This window comes from Heptranchias perlo, chromosome 16 (genome assembly GCF_035084215.1).
Source record: "Heptranchias perlo isolate sHepPer1 chromosome 16, sHepPer1.hap1, whole genome shotgun sequence".
Lineage (NCBI taxonomy): Eukaryota > Metazoa > Chordata > Chondrichthyes > Hexanchiformes > Hexanchidae > Heptranchias > Heptranchias perlo.
The window spans coordinates 62,889,096-62,911,498 of NC_090340.1; the positions used below are offsets into that span (position 1 = coordinate 62,889,096).

A 22,403-nucleotide genomic window follows, 5' to 3' on the forward strand; every position below is an offset into this window, starting at 1 on the left:
AGCCCGATCAGCCATCTGCTCCGCTGCCAACTTGTGTCCGAAACCTGCAGTGCTACTGACCTCGCTAAGTAGAATGATACTACCTAGGCACTGATAGCCTTGTGGCAGGGAAGAGTGTGAAAATTCGATATGATGCTGATCACCCCCTCCAAACTGAGGAAAGGTGAATAGTGCACCATCGGGAAGAAAATGGGACTAAGGAGGTGACATTAATATGGCTATATATTTTCTGATTTATCTGAACAAATTGAAAACTAGAATAGAAGATAATGTGATGGTTCAGCTGATGAAAGCTGTGCTCGCTGACCTACATTGGCTCCCGGTCTGGGAATGCCTTGATTTTAAAATTCTCATCCTTGTTTTCAAATCCCTCCGTGGCCTCACGCCTCCCTATTTCTGTAACCTCCTCCAGCCCTACAACCCTCCGAGATCTCTCGCTCCTACAATTCTTGCCTCTTGTGCATCCCCGATTTTTAAATCGCTCATTGATGGCCTTTCCTTCAGCTGTCTAGGCCCTAAGCTCTGGAATTCCCTCCCTAAACCTCTCCATTCTCTACACCTCCTTAAAGACGCTCCTTAAAACCTACCTCTTTGACCAAGCTTTTGGTCACCTGTCCTAATATCTCCTTATGTGGCTCGGTGTCAAATTTTGTTTGATAATCGCTCCTATGAAGCGCCGTGGGATGTTTTACTACGTTAAAGTTGCTATATAAATGCAAGTAGTTGTTGTTGCTGTTGAATAACACCAATCTAGAAGATGAAAGACCCAGGTTTCATTCCTGATCTGTGCTGGGTTAGCTGATTTCAGACAGGACAATCCTAGGGGCATGACAATTGTCCTCAGTACCCCCGGAGCTTGGGCAGTGAGGTGTGAAGAGAAGAGGAATTAATAGCACCATGTGCACTTATTAGGCCGGGACAGGACCAGGTCAGGCTTTGACGCCTGAAGTCAAATGGCCTGCCAACATTCACCATGTAGGTTCCGCCATGAAGAATGGCCCTTGCGTGAAGTATCGGAGATCAAAAAATGAGAAGTGCTCTATTATCCAACAGTATTCCTACCTAGCAACCCACTTCACCTTCCACCTCTGCCCAATTCCACCAAAACCCTAGACCCACATTTCCCATTATCTTGAGCTCTGCAACAACACTCCGAGCCGACCTCCCCATCCAACCACAAGTTACCGCTCATTCAGAACACCGTAGCCTGCATCCTCAGCCACAAAGTCCCACACTCCCACCTCCTCCATCCTCTCCAAATCCTATTAGTTCCCCTGCCCCAGCAAGTTGACTTCGAAAATCTCATCCTCACTTTCAAGTTTAAATCTAAACCTTCTGATTATTGCCCTATCAGCCTCTTCTCAACCACCAAAATGATGGAACAATTCAAGGATGGTTCCATTAAGCTGGATGTACTCACTAATAACCTGCACAGTGACACTTAATTTGGCCCTGGCAGCACAAAATCTGGCACCAAGGGGCCCTAGCAAAATGGAGGTCAATGTGGGTCAAGGGAAAAACTCCCCACTGGCTGGAGCCATACCTGACAAACAGTGAGATGGCTTTGGTTATCGGAGGCCAATCATCACAGCCCTGGAATATCGCATCCGAAGCTCCTCAGGGCAGTGCCCATGGCCCAACTATCTTCAGCTGCTTCATCAATGTCCTTCCCCTGTATCATAAGGTCAGGAGTGGGGTTGTTCCCTGATGATTCCACAGTATTCAGCCCCATTCACAACTCCCCCAATAATGCAGTCGATGCCAGCCTACAGCAAGACCTGGATAACATCCAGTGGCAGGCAACATTCGTACCATCTAAGTGGCAGGCAAGAAGGGCCAACCACCTCCCCCTGACCGTCAACATCCCCACGATCAGAGTGACCCACCAACATCTTTGGGGTCATCAAAAGCTTAACTGCACCAGACAAATCATCACACTGGCTACAAAAGCACAGCAGAGCCTGGGTACTCTGCAATAGTTGGCTCACGTCCCGACCCATCAAAGCCTCTCCACCAACAAAAAATATATACCACCCACCTGGATGGGTGCAGCTGCAAGAAGCTCAACAACATCCCGGCTTTATTGTTGTCCCCGCCATTGAGCTCATTATCCACCCCCTCCGACATCATACTCTGGTTGCAGCATGTACTATCTACCAGATGTACTGGAGCTGCTCACCAAGCTTACTTTGACACCACCTCCCAGTTCCTCAATCTCTACTATTCAGAAGGGCAAAAGCAGCATCGCCTCCAAGTTTCCCTTCAAGTCACACACCACCCTGACTTTGACGCATATTTCTGCTCCTTCATCGTTGTTAGATAGCAATCCCGAAATGCCCTATTCTGGGAGCACAGTCACAAGGACTGCAGTAGTTCAAGCAGAAGGCCCACCACCACCACCTTCTCAGGGCAACTAGAGATGGGCAATAGATGTTGCTTGCTGGCATCAGCTACAACTTGAAAATAAAAGTCGCTCCACCCACCACCACCACCACCCCCCCTTAGCAATCCCTCTAGCCAAACGGCCTTGTATATACCTTGCACTCCTCGAACACTGCCCTCCTACTTGCTCCCCCTCTAGCACTGGCTGCTGCTTGTTCAGCCTCTATGCTCCTGTTTCCTGGAACTCACCACCTAATTCCGTCCTTCTTATACCTTCCTCCCTGCTTTCAAAATAAAAAAACCTTCTCAAACTCCTCTTTGACCAACCCTTTGGCTCCCCACCCTAACCCCCTTTTCCCTCCTCTTGACATCCACAGTCTTTTCCTGTTTATTGTAAAGCAATTTGAGAAATGGACATGAGGAGTGCTAAAAGCAAGTTGTTATTGCAAGAACTTATCATCCACGATTCAGTGACCAAGAGTAAACACCAGCCACCAAGGTAACTCAAACAGCTGCTGGAAGACATACGAATGAATAATGGATCAACACCCTACAGTAAGAACGCTCATCCTCATCAGCTCCCCCCACACACGCAAACTCTCTCCCTGCCCTCAATCACAGTGGAAATCCAGAACTTACCACCTGAGCGATGGAGTCTGTAGAACACTTCAACAACAGCGTGCCGATAACCAACACTAAAACTAGCACCCAAAACACTGTAGTCAGACCATGCCACCCTGCCTCTCCAGTACTGAATAATATCACTTAATATTTCAATAAGTTCTGTTGAAGAAATGCCACAGAGGGGCCCCTCAGAATGAAGTGCACAGCTGCAGGGCCTGGGAAGCTGTAGTTTCCCTTAAATGACTGTAAACGCACTCTTTGTGCCAACAAATGGAATTGACGTTTCAATTTAAAATTTAAATAAAAAATCTTCAACACTGAAGGCAATTGTCAAACGAGGGCAAGCTGCTCAAGACTGACCAGGGATCTAAAGGGTGGAATGTTTAATTGTCCCCTTCCACTAGCAATGCCTTGTTCTGGCAGCCCAGTTCTCTCACTTTGGTCATACACTGACTTAGTCATGAAACTGAGGTCGTCTTTCTTCTCTCTATCAGAATTTAACAAGACAGGCTCTGAACTTGGGATCACATTTCCTCTCAAGCCCCGACTAGATTTCCACACGTGTGTGTGTGTGTGTGTGTGGTTTTTTAAAATTCGTTCATGGGATGTGGGCGTCGCTGGCGAGGCCAGCATTTATTGCCCATCCCTAATTGCCCTTGAGAAGGTGGTGGTGAGCCACCTTCTTCAACCGCTGCAGTCCGTGTGGTGAAGGTTCTCCCACAGTGCTGTTAGGAAGGGAGTTCCAGGATTTTGACCCAGCGACGATGAAGGAACGGTGATATATTTCCAAGTCGGGATGGTGTGAGACTTGGAGGGGAATGTCCAGGTGGTGTTGTTCCCATGTGCCTGCTGCTCTTGTCCTTCTAGGTGGTAGAGGTCACGGGTTTGGGAGGTGCTGTCGAAGAAATCTTGGCGAGTTGCTGCAGTGCATCCTGTGGATGGTACACACTGCAGCCACTGTGCGCCGGTGGTGAAGGGAGTGAATGTTTAGGGTGGTGTGTGTGTGTGTGTGTGTGTGTGTGTGTGTGTGTGTGTGTGTGTGTGTGTAAATAAAGTATTTTCCTTCTTTCAGGAATGTTTCCATTACGTTAATCCCCCAAGGACGGTTTAAAAGATTTTTGTACATGGACCCTCTTCTCTTCCCCGATTTTGCCAAACTCTTAAAAAGTGTAGCTAAGCTCTCCGTCTAAGTATGATTTAAATGTGGACTTCCTTCATGCATTCTTGCCCACATACATTTAAAAAAAAAGGAATGTTTGGTACAAAAGACGACTGTTTGACCCTTTTTCCTTTTGAACTTCCAGTACATAGTATGTACAATTTGTACCATCATGGGGAAAAGGATTGCACTGGTTTCTACGTGTAGTAAAAATAGTAAATAAAGCTCAGTGGTAGTATTTTTGCCTCAGATAATGCAATGGGTTCAAGTACCTCTCCAAAGACTTGAGTGCACAACCTAGGCTGACACTCCCAGTGCAACGCTTGAGGCAATGCTGCACTGTCGGAAGTGCCGTCTTATGGATAAGACGTTAAACTGAGACCCCGGCTGCCCTCAGGTGGACGTAAAGGATCCCATGGCACTATTCGAAAGGGAGCTAGGAATTCTCTGGTGTCCCCGTCAACATTCCTCAACCACCACCAATTAAACAGGTTATCTGGTCATTTAACTCATTGCTGTTCGCGGGAGCTTGCTGTGAGCAAATTGACTGCTTCATTTGTTTATATAGCAACGACTACACTTCAGAAGTAACTCATCAGCTGTGACGCTTTGGGACGTCCTGAGGACATGAAAGTTTGTTCATTTTTCTTAAATATGTCATTTTTGAATGCATTAATGTCACTTCACAGCGACCAGTACAATTGTTTCCCCACTGACTCTACTGAACCTATTTAGTTTCTTCAGGCTGGCCAGTGACCCAGACATAAATTTTCCAAAAGAATGCAGAGATATGTCTTTCTGATCCTAAAGGTAAAGCAGCAAGACTCCAGGATTTTAGTCTAACATCACAGCTTACATTATCCAATCTTGACCGATCACGTCCCGTAGGAGACATTCCCATGTTCCCAGCAGGGCTGGAGCCATGGAGTACTATTGAGCATTTGAATAGCTCGATCTATCTAATCCTTATAATCTTCATTGCATTTTATTTCCCATTGCCAATTTTCTTCCCTCCTGAAGGCATTGACTCTTAGGCACCAGGTGCCCTCTGGTAATCATCGCCGAGTCCGCCATCATCAACATACTGGGGGTCACCATTGACCAGAAACCGAACTGGACCAGCCACATAAATGCCGTAGCTACTAGAGCAGGCCACAGGCTGGGTATTCTGTCGCGAGTGACTCACCACCTGACTCCCCAAATCCTCTCCATCACCTACAAGGCATAAGGAGTGTGATGGAATACTCTCCACTTGCCTGGATGAGGGCAGCTCCAACACTCGACACCATCCAGGACAAAGCAGTCCGCTTGATCAGTAGCCCATCCACCACCTTAAACATCCACTCCCTCCAGCACCGGCGCACCATGGCTGCAGTGTGTACTGCCTACAGGATGCACTGCAGCAACTCTCCAAGGCTTCTTCGACAGCACTTCCCGAACCCATGACCTCCACTACCTAGGACAAGGGCAGCAGGTGCATGGGAACGCCACCACCTCCAAGTTACACACCATCCCAACTTGGAAATATATCGGCCGTTCCTTCATTGTCACTGGGTCAAAATCCTAACAGCATCGTGGGAGCACCTTCACCACACAGACTGCAGCCGTTCAAGACGACAGCTCACCACCACCTTCTCAAGGGGCAACTAGGGATGGGCAATAAATGCCGGCCTTGCCAGCGATGCCCACATCCCAAGAATGAATAAAAACTCACTCAAACGACTTTTATTCGTGTGTGAGCTTAGACAGTGAGTGTGGGCTAGCTATTTAACCACAGCGGCAATTATAGGCTGAGACTGAACTGCACCGTACCCAACATTTACAAATGCCCATTTCCAGCAAAGATCACAAAAGCAATCAGGAACTTTCAACTCTCATAACCCAGAGCGTTGAGGACAAAGTGCAGCCCCTCTAGCACTGTTCTGGCCAAGATCAGCCAACTCAGGCCAAATGTCTATCCCGTTCCTTAAATTCAACCTATCGACTCCTCTGTGGGGTCTGCTTTTGGAAAGAGTAGGGAGAAGTTCTTATCTCTAGTTTCCTTAAGTGTTGACAAGTTTTTTTCCTCGTGTCTGCCAGTTCAACAAATCAGTTTCATTTAACACGGATAAGTCCTCACCTTAAGATTACATAAAGCCTAAGTTAGTCACAAAGAGCAGAACAGTAGGCAAGCAGTGTAGTTACCTTTTAGAACTTTAATTTAAAAAACCCACGGAGTACAGCTCCTTCTACCCCTAGACTCCACAAACAGAACGTGTAACAGCACATTTTACACTACGTTAAGGACACTTACTGCAAAATACAAAGTGCAAGAAAAATTTGCATCTATATAGTATCTTATTGCAGCTCGTGAATATCTCAAAGTGCTTCACACAGAACGAATTACTCTGAAGTCTAATGTCTATTCTGTCGGCAAATCCAGCAACCATTTTAAGCTTAGGCCCCACAAACAGCAATTAGATGAATGAACAGTTAGACTGTTTCTAGGTGGTATTGGTTGAGAAAGGATCATCCAGGACACCAGGAGCAATCTCAGACCTTCATCAAAACAGTGTTATGGAATTTTCAACCTGAACAGATAGAAAGGTCCTTGGACAATACGTTACTCCCTCAGCACTGCACTGGAGTATCTGCCTAAATTATGAGCTCACTCTCCTTATCTGGAGCTTGAATTCAGCAGCAAGAGTGTCAACAACTGAGCCATGTGCTCAGATCCAGGATTGTTAACAGGGGTGGGAAGAATAAGCTTTTGATAAACCGTAGTTTATTTTCCTTTTTGGAAAAGCCAGGGGCGAGGGCAGGAAGCAAAGGGTGAAGAACAATTGATGGAAGCTGCTTTTATCATATCCCAAACACACTTCCTGCTAATTCCTGCCCATTGTATGCTAAAGGAAGTACGGGGTCCCGCCCCAACACGGTTCACTCCAAAAGCCTGTGTTGTCATCAAGCACGATGAGCTATTGTGGAGATTGCAGGTGGCTATATGCACTTAAAATACTAACTTGTTTATTGGTTTTCACAAACTTAGCATTGTACAGCTGTCAAACTCTACTGCCCCTATCCTAACGCACACCAAGTCCTGTTCACCAATCATTCCTGTGCTCGCTGACCTACATTGGCTTCCGGTCAAGCAATACCACGAGTTTAAAATTCTCATCCTGGTGTTCAACTCCTTCCATGGCCTCGCCCTTCCCTACCTCCAAAACCTCCTCCAGCCCCACAACCCCCCAGAGATCTCTGCATTCCTCCAACTCCAGCCTCTTGTGCATCTCCCACTTCCTTTGCCCTACTATTGGCGATTGTGCCTTCAGCCGTCTAAGCCCAAAACTCTGGAATTCCCTCCCTAAACCTTTATAAGACACTCCTTAAAACCTAGCTCTGTGACCGTCACCTGTCCTAATGTCTCCTTCTTTGGCTCAGTGTCCACTTGTGTTTGATAATCGCTCCTGTGAAGCACCTTGGGACTTTTACGACGTTAAAGGCGCTATATAAATGCAAGATGTTGTTTGTTGCTGCATTTGCTGACACAACAACAGCAACTGCACTTCAAGTAAATCAGTGAATAGGAAACATGTGGGACGTCTGAAGGACATAAGATTTTTGAGACAAGTTTATGGTCTTGTATGCGATATTCTCACACACAGCAGGCAAATCAAGTCAGGTCCCAAGTGGAACTTCTTGTGGACTACTCGAGAGTAAACAGCAGAGGCCTGACAACTAACAAATTGCATTTATATAGCACCTTTAATGTAGTAAAACATCCCAAAGCACTTCACAGGAGCGTTGTGCAAGGAGTGCTGTTCTCAGTCCACACTCCATGCCAAGATTCAAGTTATACACTGTAAAAAGAAACAATGGACTGCTGACCTCAGACTTGCACCAGGAGTTTTTCTTAGTAAAAGGTATAAAACTTTTTTCCTGTGCTTTGCTGACGGCTCATTGCTCACTGCCTTAATCCACACAGACTGGGAAAGGCCTCAGCTTCGTTCCGTGGTCTGTGTCGAGTTAGCCAGGCAGGGGTGAGTGGGGAGTTCGGGTGAGGAGAGAATTGCACTCAGCTGTGATTCCTTCCCCCACCCCCCCCCCCAACCTAGCTGACACTCACCACCTAGGCTCGCACAAGAAGAGTGACCACTGGGGCAAAATTCCAAAAGAAACTGTACAACAGCCAAGAGTAAATGCCCTCAGAAAAGGAGGAAGGAAAAGGAAAGAAAAAAACATGGAGGTGCACCAGAAAATTAAATCACAGACTGATCCAGTCAATAAGTGCAATTAGAATGGAGAACCACCCATTGTTTTCCTCAAAGACATGCAGAAAATGTTCAGTGTTGGCATGGAAAGCTGCTGGAAAAATCTTGTAAAAGTGCTTGTTCATGCTTTCCCCATTCAACACGCAGATATTAGTTACAATGCTTCACTGGTTGTTGAGGTGAAGCACAGACTCAGCAGAAGCCTTTCTAGGATAGCAGGATTTGCCAATGTGCTCAGAATCTGGACTGCACGTTTCCCCCAACAATGCGCTCCTTCCCCCTCCCCACAATCAACCCTTTCAGTGTACTCCCACCTGAAAAAATATTGTTATATAAGCATATCAGTGTGACGACCAGCAATTGCTCCTCTTTCTCCATTCTTCTCCCTTCCATTTTAAAATTCTCACCCTTGTGTTCAAATCCTCCGTGGCCTCGCCCCTCCCTAGCTCTAACTTCTTATAGCCCTACAACCCTCCAAGAACTCTGCCGCCTCCAATTCTTGCCTCATGCATCCCACACTTCCTTCACCCAACCACTGGCAGCCGTGCCTTCAGCCGTCTAGGCCCTAACCTCTGGAATTCCCTCCCTAAACCTCTCCGCCTCTCTACCTTCCTCTCCTCCTTTAAGACGCTCCTTAAAATCTCTCTCTTTGACCAAGCTGTTGGTCACCTGTTCTAATTTTTGTCTGATTACGCTCCTGTGTAGCGCCCTGGGGACGTGTTACTACGTTAAAAGTGCTATATAAATGCAAGTTATTGTACTGTTCTGTTTCAACAGCTACCACCAAGCACAAGTTTGGATCCTCCACTATGCTAAGTTCCCAAATCCAGTTGTACATTGTGAGGGGGCACTGAGCAGAGGAGTGACAAGAGGGTGAGTGGGGGGACGGGGGGAGGAGAAAAGAGAGAATGGGAATCTCACGATCAGTCCTGCTCAGTATCTCCTAGCAGCCAGCTCGGGTGGTGCTGGCACAGACCTTCAAGGGGATTTATTACCCATTCTTGTTTAGAGCTGGGGGGAAAGAAGAGGAGAGAATTAAAAAACAATCTGGTCCAAGGCTGAGCTTCGAATGTTACCTTTCACTTGATCAAGTTCAGTAAGTGTTCCCATGGCAACAATTCAACCACACACACTGTGCAATCAATTCCACTTATCAATATATCCAATTAATAAGAAATGGTTCACAGTGCCTGTCAAGTTGATTGTTTCTGTCCCAAGCCACATCAAGTCATGCCTCAAGTCGGAGAAAGTGACTCATTCAATGAAGTCAGAACTATGTCAAGATAAAGTCAGCAGTGTTTGAGCATGCTTTACCACTGAGTGAAGTCGGACCATTTGTGCCATAATTCCCTCTCAGCTGCAATATTGGGGAAAAAAGCTTTTAGTGCAGGCTGATCCCTAGTGTCAGGGGTCTGGGTTAGGAGCAAACTCTTGAGAAACCTGGGCTTTGAGTCTGGAAATGAGGCTTCTGAAGAGTGAACTTGAGACGAATTTGAGATAGTTAAGTGAATGGAAAGGTAAATCTAGAATCTGACCAAATTGAAGAGTATGGCAAGTGGACACAGGTTAAAGCTAGTAAAAGGCAAATTTAGGATTGACATCAGGAAGTTCTTCTTCGCACAAAGAGTACGCAACACACTGAACGGATTCCCAGATGGACTAATGGAGATGAAAGCCCTAGAACCATTTAAGAAATAAATTAGATGCTACAATAGAAGGGGTGGGGGGGGAGGAAGTGAGGGTCTTTCTGGATGGATGAACTAAGATGGCCTATAAGTGCATTGCGATCTTGTGGGCCTCTATACTTCCCAGAAGAGGATTCGCTTTATCCTGCTGCATTATCTTGATCCAAGAAATGGCAAGAATTAAATTAAGGATTCTGAAAGTTGTAAAATCCTCCATTACATTAAAATCTCCCTTTTCCACCAGTGTTCTCCTTCTTCTCCCAAAGGTGTCAACTCCTCGCTTGGTTTGAAAATTATGCAGGTGAAGTTATTGAGTACCCTCCATTTGTGAGGGCCACATCTTCACATTCCACTAGCTAAAGGGAAAAGTTTCGGTGAAAAAGCAAGTTTGACATGACAAATGAAACACATGAAATGTGACAAAGAATCAAGTGGGTTGCATTACAAAAAGGTTACATTAGTAATTCATGACTGTACACCTCTTCACAAGTCGACGAGCACTATCGGAGGGTAACAAACAAAAAAGACTCCCTATGTGCTACCGCCTACGTGGCACCTGTTCAAGTATTTTGTTAACCAAATAATTACTACAAAGTGAAGCTGTACACCGTACAAGAGCACTAATACAACAGTAATATTCCATCTCAAAAGAGAATTAAAATCTTTTTACGGACACTATGCAAACTATTACAAATTTCACGAGTTCACACAAGATACTCATATTTTGCTTCACGTGTCACTCCAATAAGTGGACCTCACACACCCTAAGATGTAGTTTAGTGGCTATAGTACTGGACCAGCAACCCAAAGATCATGAGTTCAAATGCCACTGTGGCGAGTTGTGAGGCTGATTTCAATAAATCTGGCAATTTGTGAGATCCGTTACGTCTGTTACGTTTCTCGCAAGAGTAAAAGTATGTGAGAGAGCGAGAGAAAAACAATCTGTCCTGTGACCCTACCTTCAGCTCTGTGTTGAGGATTGGCTCCCGAGCTGCCAATCAAAGTAACAACCTTGAATTAAATGTCACCCCCCAACCGTCCCCTTCACTGTGGAAGCTCATACCACCTGTGTCGTCTGTTCAGTTAAGCCCCCTTCAGGGGCGTAATCAATGAAAAACATTCTGCCATCAAGGTGTGACCTGCTATGTAATGTACCCAATAACTTCCCATTGTCTCAAAGCTGAGATAACATGAAAAAGTACACAATTTGTTGGCTGTTCATTCTGGGGATCCACCTAAGCATCCAAATCAATAGTCTGATAGGCTTGTGTCTCCGAGTTCACCCTTTGTCAGTTGAATGTTATCTTATATCAATAAGATAACATTAATTAAAACCAAATCCTTTAGAGGCCAAATACATAAAAATCCCACAATGTTACAGCAACATTCCATTATGTTTCAAGGGAGTGCTCCCCAGTGTTCTGGCCAATATTTATACTTCAACCAACATCACTAAAACAGATGATCTGGTCATTTATCGCACTGCTGTTCGTGGGAGCTTGCTGTGCGCAAATTAGCTGCAGCATTTCCTACATTATAACAGTGACTACACTTCAAAAGTACTCCGTTGGTTGTAAATCGCTTTGGGCCATCCTGAGGTTGTGAAAGGCACTATATAAACGCAAGTCTTTCTTTGTGTCATTCCGTGCAAATCACTGGTCCTGTCTATGCAAAGCAGGATTTGGACATGTACCTTTTTCTCATCTTTCTTCTATCCACTTTCTCCATGCCCTACCACCGTCCAACCGCCTCTCCTCTGAAACCATTGACCTACCAAGTTATGGTTCCATTGGTGCCACGCCCTGGTACCATACCCAAGTGGCCGATCTTAAGTCACAGCCTACATAGAATTACATAGAATTTACAGCACAGAAACAGGCCATTTAGCCCAGCTGGTCTGTGCTGGTGTTTATGCTACGCATGAGCCTCCTCCCACCCTACTTCATCTAACCCTTTCTGCATACCCTTCTATTCCTTCTCCCCCCCACCACCCCCCCGCAATATACTTGTCCAGCTTCCCCTTAAAGGCATCTATGCTATTCACCTCAACTACTCCAAGTTCCACATTATAACCACTCTCTGGGTAAACTCTACGCCGTGAGCAGCACCTAGCTATTCAACCTCAGGCAGTATCACAGCCAACTCTGATCCTGTCAGGTGAGATTCACACACATGCATCCCCAGCAGTAATCAGCAGCAAGAACCCTAGCATATTTACATCACCCTCCTGTCACCCTAATTGAAAACAATTAATTCAACAGAGACGGGGGTTGGGGGGGTGGAAATGACCTTGCTGGTCTGAATGGCTCAATTGCAAAAACTGTAAGTTATCTTTTGGAGGAAGACGAGTATTTTTACACAGGCTGAAAATTTCTCAGTAAATGAAAGGAAACCGCATTTATTCCGTGAACGAGTAAGTGCTAAAAATTAATCAATGACGAAACCAAATCTGGGTCATCACTGCTGCTGCGTACAAACAGAATGAAATTAGCACTGCACTGCACTGAGATCACTGTCTTTAGTGGTTAGGTTATCGGCATCACACTAGCATCCCCACCCACGCAAACATAGTCATATCATTCCTTCCAAAAATACGTCAATATTCTGCGAACTAAGTGCACTGTGTTTAAGGCTCTACGTTCCTCCAATTCTAACCTCTTGCACATCCCCGATTTCCATCACTCTACCATTGGTGGCCGTGCCTTCAGCAGCCTAGGCCCTAAGCTCTGGAATTCCCTCCCTAAACCTCTCTACCTCTCTCTCCTTCTTTAAGACGTTCCTTAAAACTTACCTCTTTGACCAAGCTTTTGGTCACTTGTCCTAATATCCTTGTGGCTGAGTGACAAATTTTGTTTGACAATCGCTTCTGCAAAGCACCTTGGGACGTTTTACTTCATTAAAGGTGCTATATAAATGCAAGCAGTAGTTTTTGTTTTATGTTTGGAATTCAAGGATCAGAGCACAACATCCCCTACTCTTTCCTCCACGCATCTTTATATCCTGCCTTGGGTACAGGTTTTTCGACAAGTAGGAAATGCCCCATTTTCCCCCAAAAAATGTCTGTTTTGATTGCACTTTTCTCCTCCTTAAGCACAGTGCCCAACTTTTCCCGCAACACTCCCTGGAAGTAAAGCCCCTGCAATGTTCCACAAGTGTCTTGTAGCGACTGCAAGGTAGGCGGTCAGTGGGTGGGATCCCAGAAGTATGGAACAGGGAGTGAGGGAGAGGGGCAAAAGGGCGTAGGGAAATTTATAGGTAGCTGTCTGTGTACAAACTCCAAAAGATAAAAAGATTGAACATGTACAGATTGTAAAAAAATACTGGGAATCTGAAACAAAACATTTTGGAAATAGACAGCTAGCCCTTCTGCATGTAAAGAGAAAATATAAGTTGGCATTCTGGGTAGGACCCCGCTTCAATGACACGGAACACGAACTTGTCTTTTCGCGGGCTTGCTGCATATCTCCAACATATTCTGCTTTTTCTATTTTGAATCAATTGTGTCATTGAACTGTACAAGAGAATGGCCACATTTCATCATATACTGCTGCTGGTCAACTCTAAAACAAGCAGGGCTAAAAATAAAGTCAAACATTTTAAAAGGGGGGAAAAAGTTTAAAATGAAAATGTAATGCAAACCAATAACCACGTGAATTACGCAACACAAACCACCCACTAACTACGCAGATCCTGAAAGAGAATCCTTCTTTCCCGACTGAATTTCTCCTCTTTCCCCTTGGCCACCCCCTCCCCCATGCTATTCAGTATTCCAATCCTTTTCTCACCCATTTTCTCCCCCTCAGAATTTGCTCCTGAAGGACGTCAATTCTTTTCTACTGTATAGTTCCACCCCCCCCAATGCCTCAACACAGCCTGGACAGTGAGCATTGCAAGCTACTGAACCGCAAAAGGACATCACAGCTATACCCAATCACATCAATCAACATGGCCACAGGTACACTTCCGGTATGGGTCACTGGATAGAGATATGCAGAAACCAAATGTCCTCTCCCTAGCCTAAGAGTGCTAAGGCCAACAGTAGCCCACCAACTACCACCCTGGCTGACTACCAGCACAGACTGGGGATCAAACCCAAGACCTGTATAGCTCAGACACATTATAGTCTCTGAAAAGTTCTAATTTTATAAAAGTGGTCATTCTAGACGGCTTCCAATTTGGGCTGCGTCAGTAGTCATACGGTTTCAAACGTGTACGTTAACTCAGCTCCCGCACCCTGCGGGTGCAATAATTCCTGTAAACCAGGTTACCGAACAATCTCTTTGAACAAAGTTTTTACTTGACAAAAATGAGTTTGAATTGTTGGTAGTTTTTTTTTTAATAGATATATGTCAATGATGACAAGTCCCAGTTAGACAAGAAACTCTGAGTTTCCTTACCTCGATATCTTGAAGACTGAAGTCATTCTGATCTTTGAAGTTTGCTGTCCCTGCACTCAGTTCCATCAGCATTTTCGCAATTTCTGGCTTTATTGCTGCTGTTAGTCTGCTTGCTGCCTCCATGACATGTACCTGCACGTCTTTCAGTTGCATAGCTGCTTTGGAATAATGCGAATTTCGAAAAACGCTGCTGAAGAGGTCAGTGAGGAGCGTGCTGGCTCGGCAGAACACGTTCAGTGCATCCAGGTATTTGGAGATTCCCTGCTGGATGTCGGCTATCTGGGTAGTGGGGGACACGGGACTGGGGCAGCTGGTGGGGACTGTGGGTGCCAGCGAAGATGCTGCGGTGGTGGATGCCATAGGTGCGCTCAGGGTCCTGCCTAGCTCAGGCATTGGATACTGCTGGTGTTGCTGCACTTTCTGCTTGGACCCGCCAAGCAAAAAGCGCCGCTTGTAGTCCATTTTATTTTCCTGAGCACTGCAACAATACATAAGTGACAGTGCGCTCTTGGTTTGTGGTTTCCTTTTTGTAAAAAGTCTTATCAAGGTAGCAATTTTCTTCCGGTCAAACTTTTCAAACAACTTTGAACACGGAAAGTTCTGCAAAGGAGTTGAATATCACGTGCATAATTTTAGCTCTATCGAGTGCCTGAAGGCAAGCATTTCCACACAACACCGTCCGTCAGCATAGGAGATGGTTGCTGAGTGGGTCAAGTGTACTAGTCTTGTGTCTTAGGTGCAGCCCTGCTGCAGCGAGTCAAGTGCTGAGAGATTAAAAAAAAAGCCGTGGAGCTTTTCAGAACTTGTTCCGTCTCTGACCCGTACATTCATCGGCGGCTCCTCCTTATCAGAGATGAGCTACTCAGCAACGCACGGAAGGGTCTAGCAGAGCCTCACAGTATCCCAATTATTACAATGAAACCAGCCACAGCGGCCAGTCGGAGGAGTCAGTGCCATTTCACTCCCTGAAAAAAAAGGGGACTGGAGGTGAAAGAAAAAGAGAAACCCAGAACAAATGGGAATCAGCTCACCAGTTTGATTAGTACCACCATACGGTCTTTTAAGTTTCGAAACGTGTTGATGTTGATGAAAGCTCTTGCTAGCTCCAATACACAAAAGCTGGAACACCTCTACAAAGCAAACACTAAAAATCAAATTAGCAGAACTACAAAAACGGACTAAGACACTGATCAACAGCGAAAAGTTAAACTTAAAATATTAGCTACTCAGTGCTTGGACTATTACTCAAAGTCGTCCACGTTACTTCTGTGCGGTGTTCAGTTCACGTTCTTCAAAGAATTTTTGACGGATCCAGTCGGTCAAATGCAGTTCACTTGATGTAGTGTTTCAACCTTAATACTGAAACAAAAACTCTCGAGCGCCTATGCTGTGACTCCTGTAGATTTCACAGGCTGCCTCCTCCTCCTCCTCCTCCTCCTCCCTTCATACGTCTTGGGTTTTTTTCTTGCTGAGGTAGTTTTTGAGTTCGACAGCGGAAACAAGTGGTGCTTCCAGATTGATTCTGCACTCAGTCGCAGTCTGAAGCAGGAGAGCACTAACGTATTGCTAAGGCCTCTAGGTCATTTCCTGAAATAAAGAAAGAGAAATCAATCCAAACAATACATTTGCTGCGAGGAAGTTAAAAGTCTGGCTTTAAGCATCCCCTTGAGATTATAACTAGCAAGCTGCTTGGGGATTGGGGGGGGGGCAGAGGAAACCAAGTGACCATTTGAACTTTTATTTTTTGCATTATGCCTGATGCATTTAAGGGGAGGCTAGATAAACACATGAGGGAGAAAGGAATAGAAGGATATGTTAATAGGGTGAGATGAAGTCGGGTGGGAGAAGGCTCGTATGCAGCACAAACACCAGCATTGACCAGTTGGGCCGAATGGCCTGTTTCTGTATTGTACATTCTGTGTAAAATGCTCCCTTAGTCAGAAACTTCAACATTGGACTTCAAAGTTTAAGCTGTTTTTACTTCTAAAGCCCTGATGTGTCCCAGCCAATGGCCACATCGATGTAAACCTGCTATATATTTTTAAAATTTTTGTTTTTAAGATCAGCTGTAAGGAAAACCAATTTTCCACTGAGTCTTCTCAGCTGCTACCAATCTTGCAGGGCGCAAGCAAATACTCTTAATGCAGTAGCACGCTTGAATGGGTGACATGATCATATTGAGTACTGACGTCGCTACTCAGTACACGCACACCAATCAAAATGTCGTAGTCAGCCCTGCGTAAGCATGGAATTCTGGCCCCTCACAATGCAGCCAGATAGCAGGAAGACCAACTGCACATTACAAAATAAATGCAGGAAAGCACAGTTAGATCACTCTCGAGACCCAAGCTGTCACGTAACAGAAACTTTAGCTTTCCATCCTTAGCAGTGGTGCCGTGCCGATATCTTGCCTATTTTGGCATCCAGAATTTGCCTGCACTTTTCCCCATCTCTACTGAGATGCAGTTCCATGAACCTCACTGCCTTCTGATACCTTGCCAAAGTGGCCAATCTTGATGTATGGTTTTTTTCCTCCATTCTCTGGGATATGAGCGTCGACGGCAAAGCCGACATTTATTGCCCATCCCCAGTTGCCCCTTGAGAAGGTGGTGGTGGGCCTTCTTCTTGAACCGCTGCAGTTCGTGTGGTGAAGGTTCTCCCACAGTGCGGTTAGGTAGGGAGTTCCAGGATTTTGACCCAGCGACGATAAAGGAATGGTGATATACATCAGTCAGGATGGTGTGTGGCTTGAAGGAGAAGTTGGAGGTGATGGAGATCCCATGTGTCCGCTGCTCTGAAACTTCAAGGTGGTGGAGGTCGTGGGTTTGGGAGATGCTGCCGAACATAAAGGCATCATGAAGGATATCATAGCCAATTCCTGGATCCTGTCCTCAACGTACGTACACATGGGCATTTATCGGTGAGTGTCACAGACAGTGATCGAAAGTGAGAATTGTGGCTGATTTTAACCCTTCCAAGTCCATGGGATTTGAACTCAATTGTAGTGTCCCAACAACTGCCCCAGCTGAGGTCAGCTAACTGAGCACAGACTGGGAATCAAACCTGCAGGGCTCAGCAACACACCAGCCAGTACCTTTACCCACTAGGATAACAATCTGCAATCAAGCTGAGAAAAAGTGCCTTGTAAGCAGATGTGATAGCCAAAGTCACTTGTTCTCTCTCCAACACGCCTAATTCCATTTCAGGAAATGCTACAACAGGCAAAATCACAAAAGTTCCCGACTAAGATGTAGGAGTGCGGGGGGGGGGGGTGTGTGTGTGTGTGTGTGTGTGTGTGTGTGTGTGTGTGTGTGTGTGTGTTCCATAGAGTGGCAACTATATCCAAAAGTCTTGAAAAATGAACATTACTTCTTATGGCATTGCCACTCATTCAGGCAACTCCAAATCAATGCACTTCTCCAAGTAAAACTCTCAACACAGTTTAACATGGAGGCAGTGTAGGGGTTGAAACAGTCTCAGAAATAACATACTGTGTCAGCTGTGGCTCAGTGGGTAGCACTCTCACCTCTGAGTCAGAAGGTTGTGGGTTCTTGACTTGAGCACAAAATGCAGGCTGACATTTCAGTGCCGTACTGAGGGAGCTATGCCGTCTTTCGATGAGATGTTAAACCGAGGCCCCGTCTGACTTCTCAGGTGGACATAAAAGATCCCATGGCACTATTTCAAAGAAGAGCAGGGGAGTTCTCCCCAGTGAACTGGGCCGATATTTATCCCTCAACCAACATCACTAAAAAACAGATTATCTGGTCATTATCTCACTGCTGTTGGTGGGATTTTGCTGCACACAAATTGGCTGCCGCGTTTTCCTACATTACCACAGTGACTACACTTCAAAAAAGTCCTTCATTGGCTGTAAAGCGCTTTTGGACGCCTTGAGGTCGTGAAAGGCGCTATACAAATCCAAGTTTTTCTTTTACTTCTCACATCCAAATTTTTCCCTCATGGACAGCAGGGTACCAGAAGTCATAGTAACGTATTTTTTAAAATAAAATTTTCGCCAGTATTCAGAGACTTCTACAGTCAGGTTAACAACACTACGACAGATATCACTCATTACACTGTTGGTGGTGGTGAGTTAGACTGCACAGTAACCACTGTATTTCCTACCACAACTGACATCGAAGTGACAATCAGGTAACTTAACACACAAGACATCAACTTCATATACTGCTGCAACATTTCCCCAGTAACGTAGGAAGTGACGTGGCCAGAAAATCCTGTAGTCCCCTGGCTGGTCTCAAAAACTAATCTCACTCAATAACCCGCTCCCTCAAATATCTCCAATTCTCCCTTACATTTTCCCTCACTACCTGCCACCGCTGTCTCCCTGGGCTAGTCCGTTCCACAATTTCACTACCTTCTGTATAAAGCAGTGAAATCTTAACCGTCTGTGCATCTTTCTTCCAAACTTGGATCTATGTCTGCACTGTCAGAGGTGCCGTCTTTTGGATGAGACGTTTAACCAAGGCCCTGTCTGCCCTCCCAGGTGGATGTAAAAGATCCCATGGCACTATTTTGAAAAGCAGGTGAGTTCTCCCCACTGTCCTGGGCAATATTTATCCCTGAACTAACAGCACTAAAACAGATTACCTGGTCATTTATCACATTGCTGTTTGTGGGAGCTTGCTGTGTATAAATTGGATGCCGTGTTTTCCTACATTATAACAGTGATGACATTTCAAAAGTAATTCTTGGCTGTAAAGTGCTTTGGGACGTCCTGAGGTTGTGGAAGGTGCTGTATAAATGCAAGTCTTTCTTTTTGTGTCGACTGGTTCCAGTGTTTGTGGCAAACTTTAACACATCATCAGAATTCAATGTCCAGAATCTTGAATAACACTTCCCCTAAGCCTTCTCTTATTCACAGTAAACAATCACAGACTCTCAACTTCTCTTTATAGCTCATGCTGTAAGCTAGGTATAAGTTTGGTAGCCCTTTCCTGTACTGTCTCAAATGCCTGGATATCCTTGGTGTAGGCAGATATCAGAAATGTACACAGTACCCCAGTGATTTATACAGCCTCTGTCACCTTCTGGAATTTATGCTCAAGTCCTCTGGCTATATATTCCACGGACGCTGTTAGCGTTCTTTACTGCTGCACACCCTGTGCTGTTTTGTCAGTTTCGAGACACCAGTGGCATGTGTACGGTCACTTGAGGGTGGAATTTAGTCTCATCAGTAGTTAGTACTGAAGTACTGAAACTTTACTACTTGTCTCGTAATTTGACTTTATTTGACTTTGTTTTAGTGCCTTAACAGTTTGAGACAGTAATAGATTAATTAATTAAACAGGTGCTGTGATTGGCTATTCTGATTGAACACAATTTCTGGTAGGACGTTCTGTGATAGATGCAGAATCCATAATGGCTTTTTAAAGGGAAAGAAAGAAATATTTGAAGACGACAAATGTAAAAGGGATGGGGAAAGGGACTAAGTGGGTAGCTCAGAGGCCAGTGCATGTGGGATGGGCCGAACAGAACGCCTGTGCTATAAGATATATGTTTCTATCCTTCTCCTGTGTTGTGTCCTTAGTTTAGTTCATAGAGCCATTTAATTTATATTCCCACTGTTCGTTTCGCATCCATAGTCTCATTACTTCACATTTGTCTACATTAAATTCATCTTGGACAACCACACTATCCACAGCTTCACACCTGGAGAACAATCTCTCTTTTTGCCCTTATTCCCACATTACTTCCATTGATCTTTTCTCCGATACCCTTTTTCTCTAGTTGTGTGCATCTGTTTGTACCCTGTATGATAATCATAGATCAATTAAATGCAACCTTTAGTCATCTCCAATCACTCAGACACAATGTAGCTCACGCCACTAAAGCAGCAGAATGGTTTTGTACATGGTCGTGTTGTCACCTGGGTATTTAGTAAAGGAGGAGAAAGACTTGCATTTATATAGCACTGTTCACAACCTCAGGATGACCAAAGTGCTTTACAACCAATGAAGTTCTTTTTGAAGTGCCGTCACTGTTGTAGCCAAATTACGCACAGCAAGGTTCCACAAACAGCAATGTAATAAAAGACCAGATCATCTGTTTCAGGTGTTGATTGAGGGATAAAATCGGCATAATGGAAGGAGTGTGAAATTTCATACTTCGTCCACTTTAACTGCTAAAACAAGCTGCAGTACAATTAGTTATAGACTTTCCTTCCAGCCGTGGTTTTGTCCGGATGGAGCATTTTGAGATGTATAACACAGGGAGCAGTTTGAGGCGATGAATTAGGATAATCACGCAAGCATACTGCACAATATTAAAGCACATTAGCTTAAATGTCACTTTTCCTAAAGCATAGAGGTACCAATACCCTAAATACACCGAGAATCAGCTTGGCTGAGTTGGTAGCACTTTCACCAATCAGAGACTGTGGGTTCACGCTCCACGTGAAACCAGGCTGGCACTTCAATGCAATACTGAGGGAGCACTGCATTGCCAAAGATGCTGCCCTTCGAATGAGATGTTAAACTGAGACCCCCATCTGCCTCTTCCTGCGGTTCAGGTAAACATTAAAGATCCTGCAGCACTATTAGAGAGGGAGCAGCTGGTTCTCCCGGTGCCCTGGTCAATATCCTTCCATCAAAAAAATAGATGAACCGGTCACTCATTTCATTGCTGTTGTGCAACATGTGCAAAAATGGCTGCCTACAGACTGCACTTCAGAGTAATTCCATTATCTGGGATCTGTTGAGTGAGATTATACGGCACTATTTAAATGCATGTACTTTTTTCCTTCTGGTGGCACTGGGCTAGGTGAAGAACAGAAGTCTGGGACTCATGGCAGCAAAATCAATTGGCTGCAATCCTTCAAGATGGCATCGGGTAGAGAAAGGAATCAACATCAAGTAATAAATCAATTCTCTGCCGGGTACAGTAGCAGGTCTCTACGTACACACACCGCCCAAATGACCCGGGTTGCACTGAGAGATTTAATCTCAGTGAACCATCCAATAATGTTATCACAGGCTGTACCGGTTAGGCTTCACTGTAAGTTCAGCTGCTCGAGGGCATGAGGTCATGTTTTATGAAGGAAGAGGGCTCATTTTTTTTCCAAAAAGGCCCATGGGTCCAGATGGGGGGGGGCGGAGCTGCAACAGAAGGAAAACAAAAAAAGTGTTATAAATATAAATAGCGGGATGCAGGCCTTGATTTATGTTGGGACTCTGACAGGGATTTTAACTTTAAATAAAGAAATTCCAACTCTGATGAAGAGCCAAACAACGCTCCAGCACCTCTTGGCAAAAAGCCCCACGTATGCAAATTACTCAATGTTGGGGAAGGGAGGAAGTGGGGGGGGGAGTGGGGAACTTGGCATGATTCTCACTGCCCTACAAAGTACTTGTAGTGAAAGCTGAAGATTGTGCAACAGACCATGTTAGGAGGCATTTACTGCAATGGATAGGAACAGCACCAGCTCTGGGCAAATATAAAGATATTTCAACAAGAACAACTTGCATTTATATAGCGCCTTTAATGTAGTAAAACGTCCCAAGGCGCTTCACAGGGGGTGCAGTTACAGAACATTCTAGCTAAATCGTAGCTTGAGTATTAACAATGCAGCTACGGAATTGAGGGCTTCCAGAGTATAATTTCTCATGGCCCTACTCCTGGATTGAGATAAAAAGAATAACCCTGAATAGTGCAAATCCAAAACAGAAAATGCTTGAAATTAGCAGCAGGTCCATCGCCATATGAAAAAGAAAGACGGACCACGATTTTAGGTCTGCCCCATCACCTGATGACCTGGGCCACTGTGTACGTCCAATATTTTTTTTAAATTACAAAAAGCCGAATGTCAGCTCTGTCAAAGCTTCTGGAAGTTTTACACAGTGCATTTGAACTTGTAGTCGTATATCATAAACCAATATTTTTAAGT

The 22,403-nt window shown here is 45.0% G+C and overlaps 1 protein-coding gene across 5 annotated transcripts in view; it reads right to left on the reverse strand.

The window, feature by feature from the left end:
• LOC137333827 (granule associated Rac and RHOG effector protein 1-like) overlaps window positions 1–22,403 on the reverse strand; it is a 181,416-nt gene that overhangs the window by 68,657 nt on the left and 90,356 nt on the right. For 4 of the 5 annotated variants that reach the window (XM_067998191.1, XM_067998188.1, XM_067998189.1 and 1 more), the window contains exon 2: window positions 14,498–16,084. The exons of the other annotated variant lie outside the window; for it this stretch is intronic. In XM_067998191.1, coding sequence (XP_067854292.1) covers window positions 14,498–14,989 — 492 coding nt within the window. In that variant the 5' untranslated portion in view covers window positions 14,990–16,084. The remainder of the gene's footprint in view (window positions 1–14,497; window positions 16,085–22,403) is intronic. 5 annotated transcript variants of the gene reach the window in all.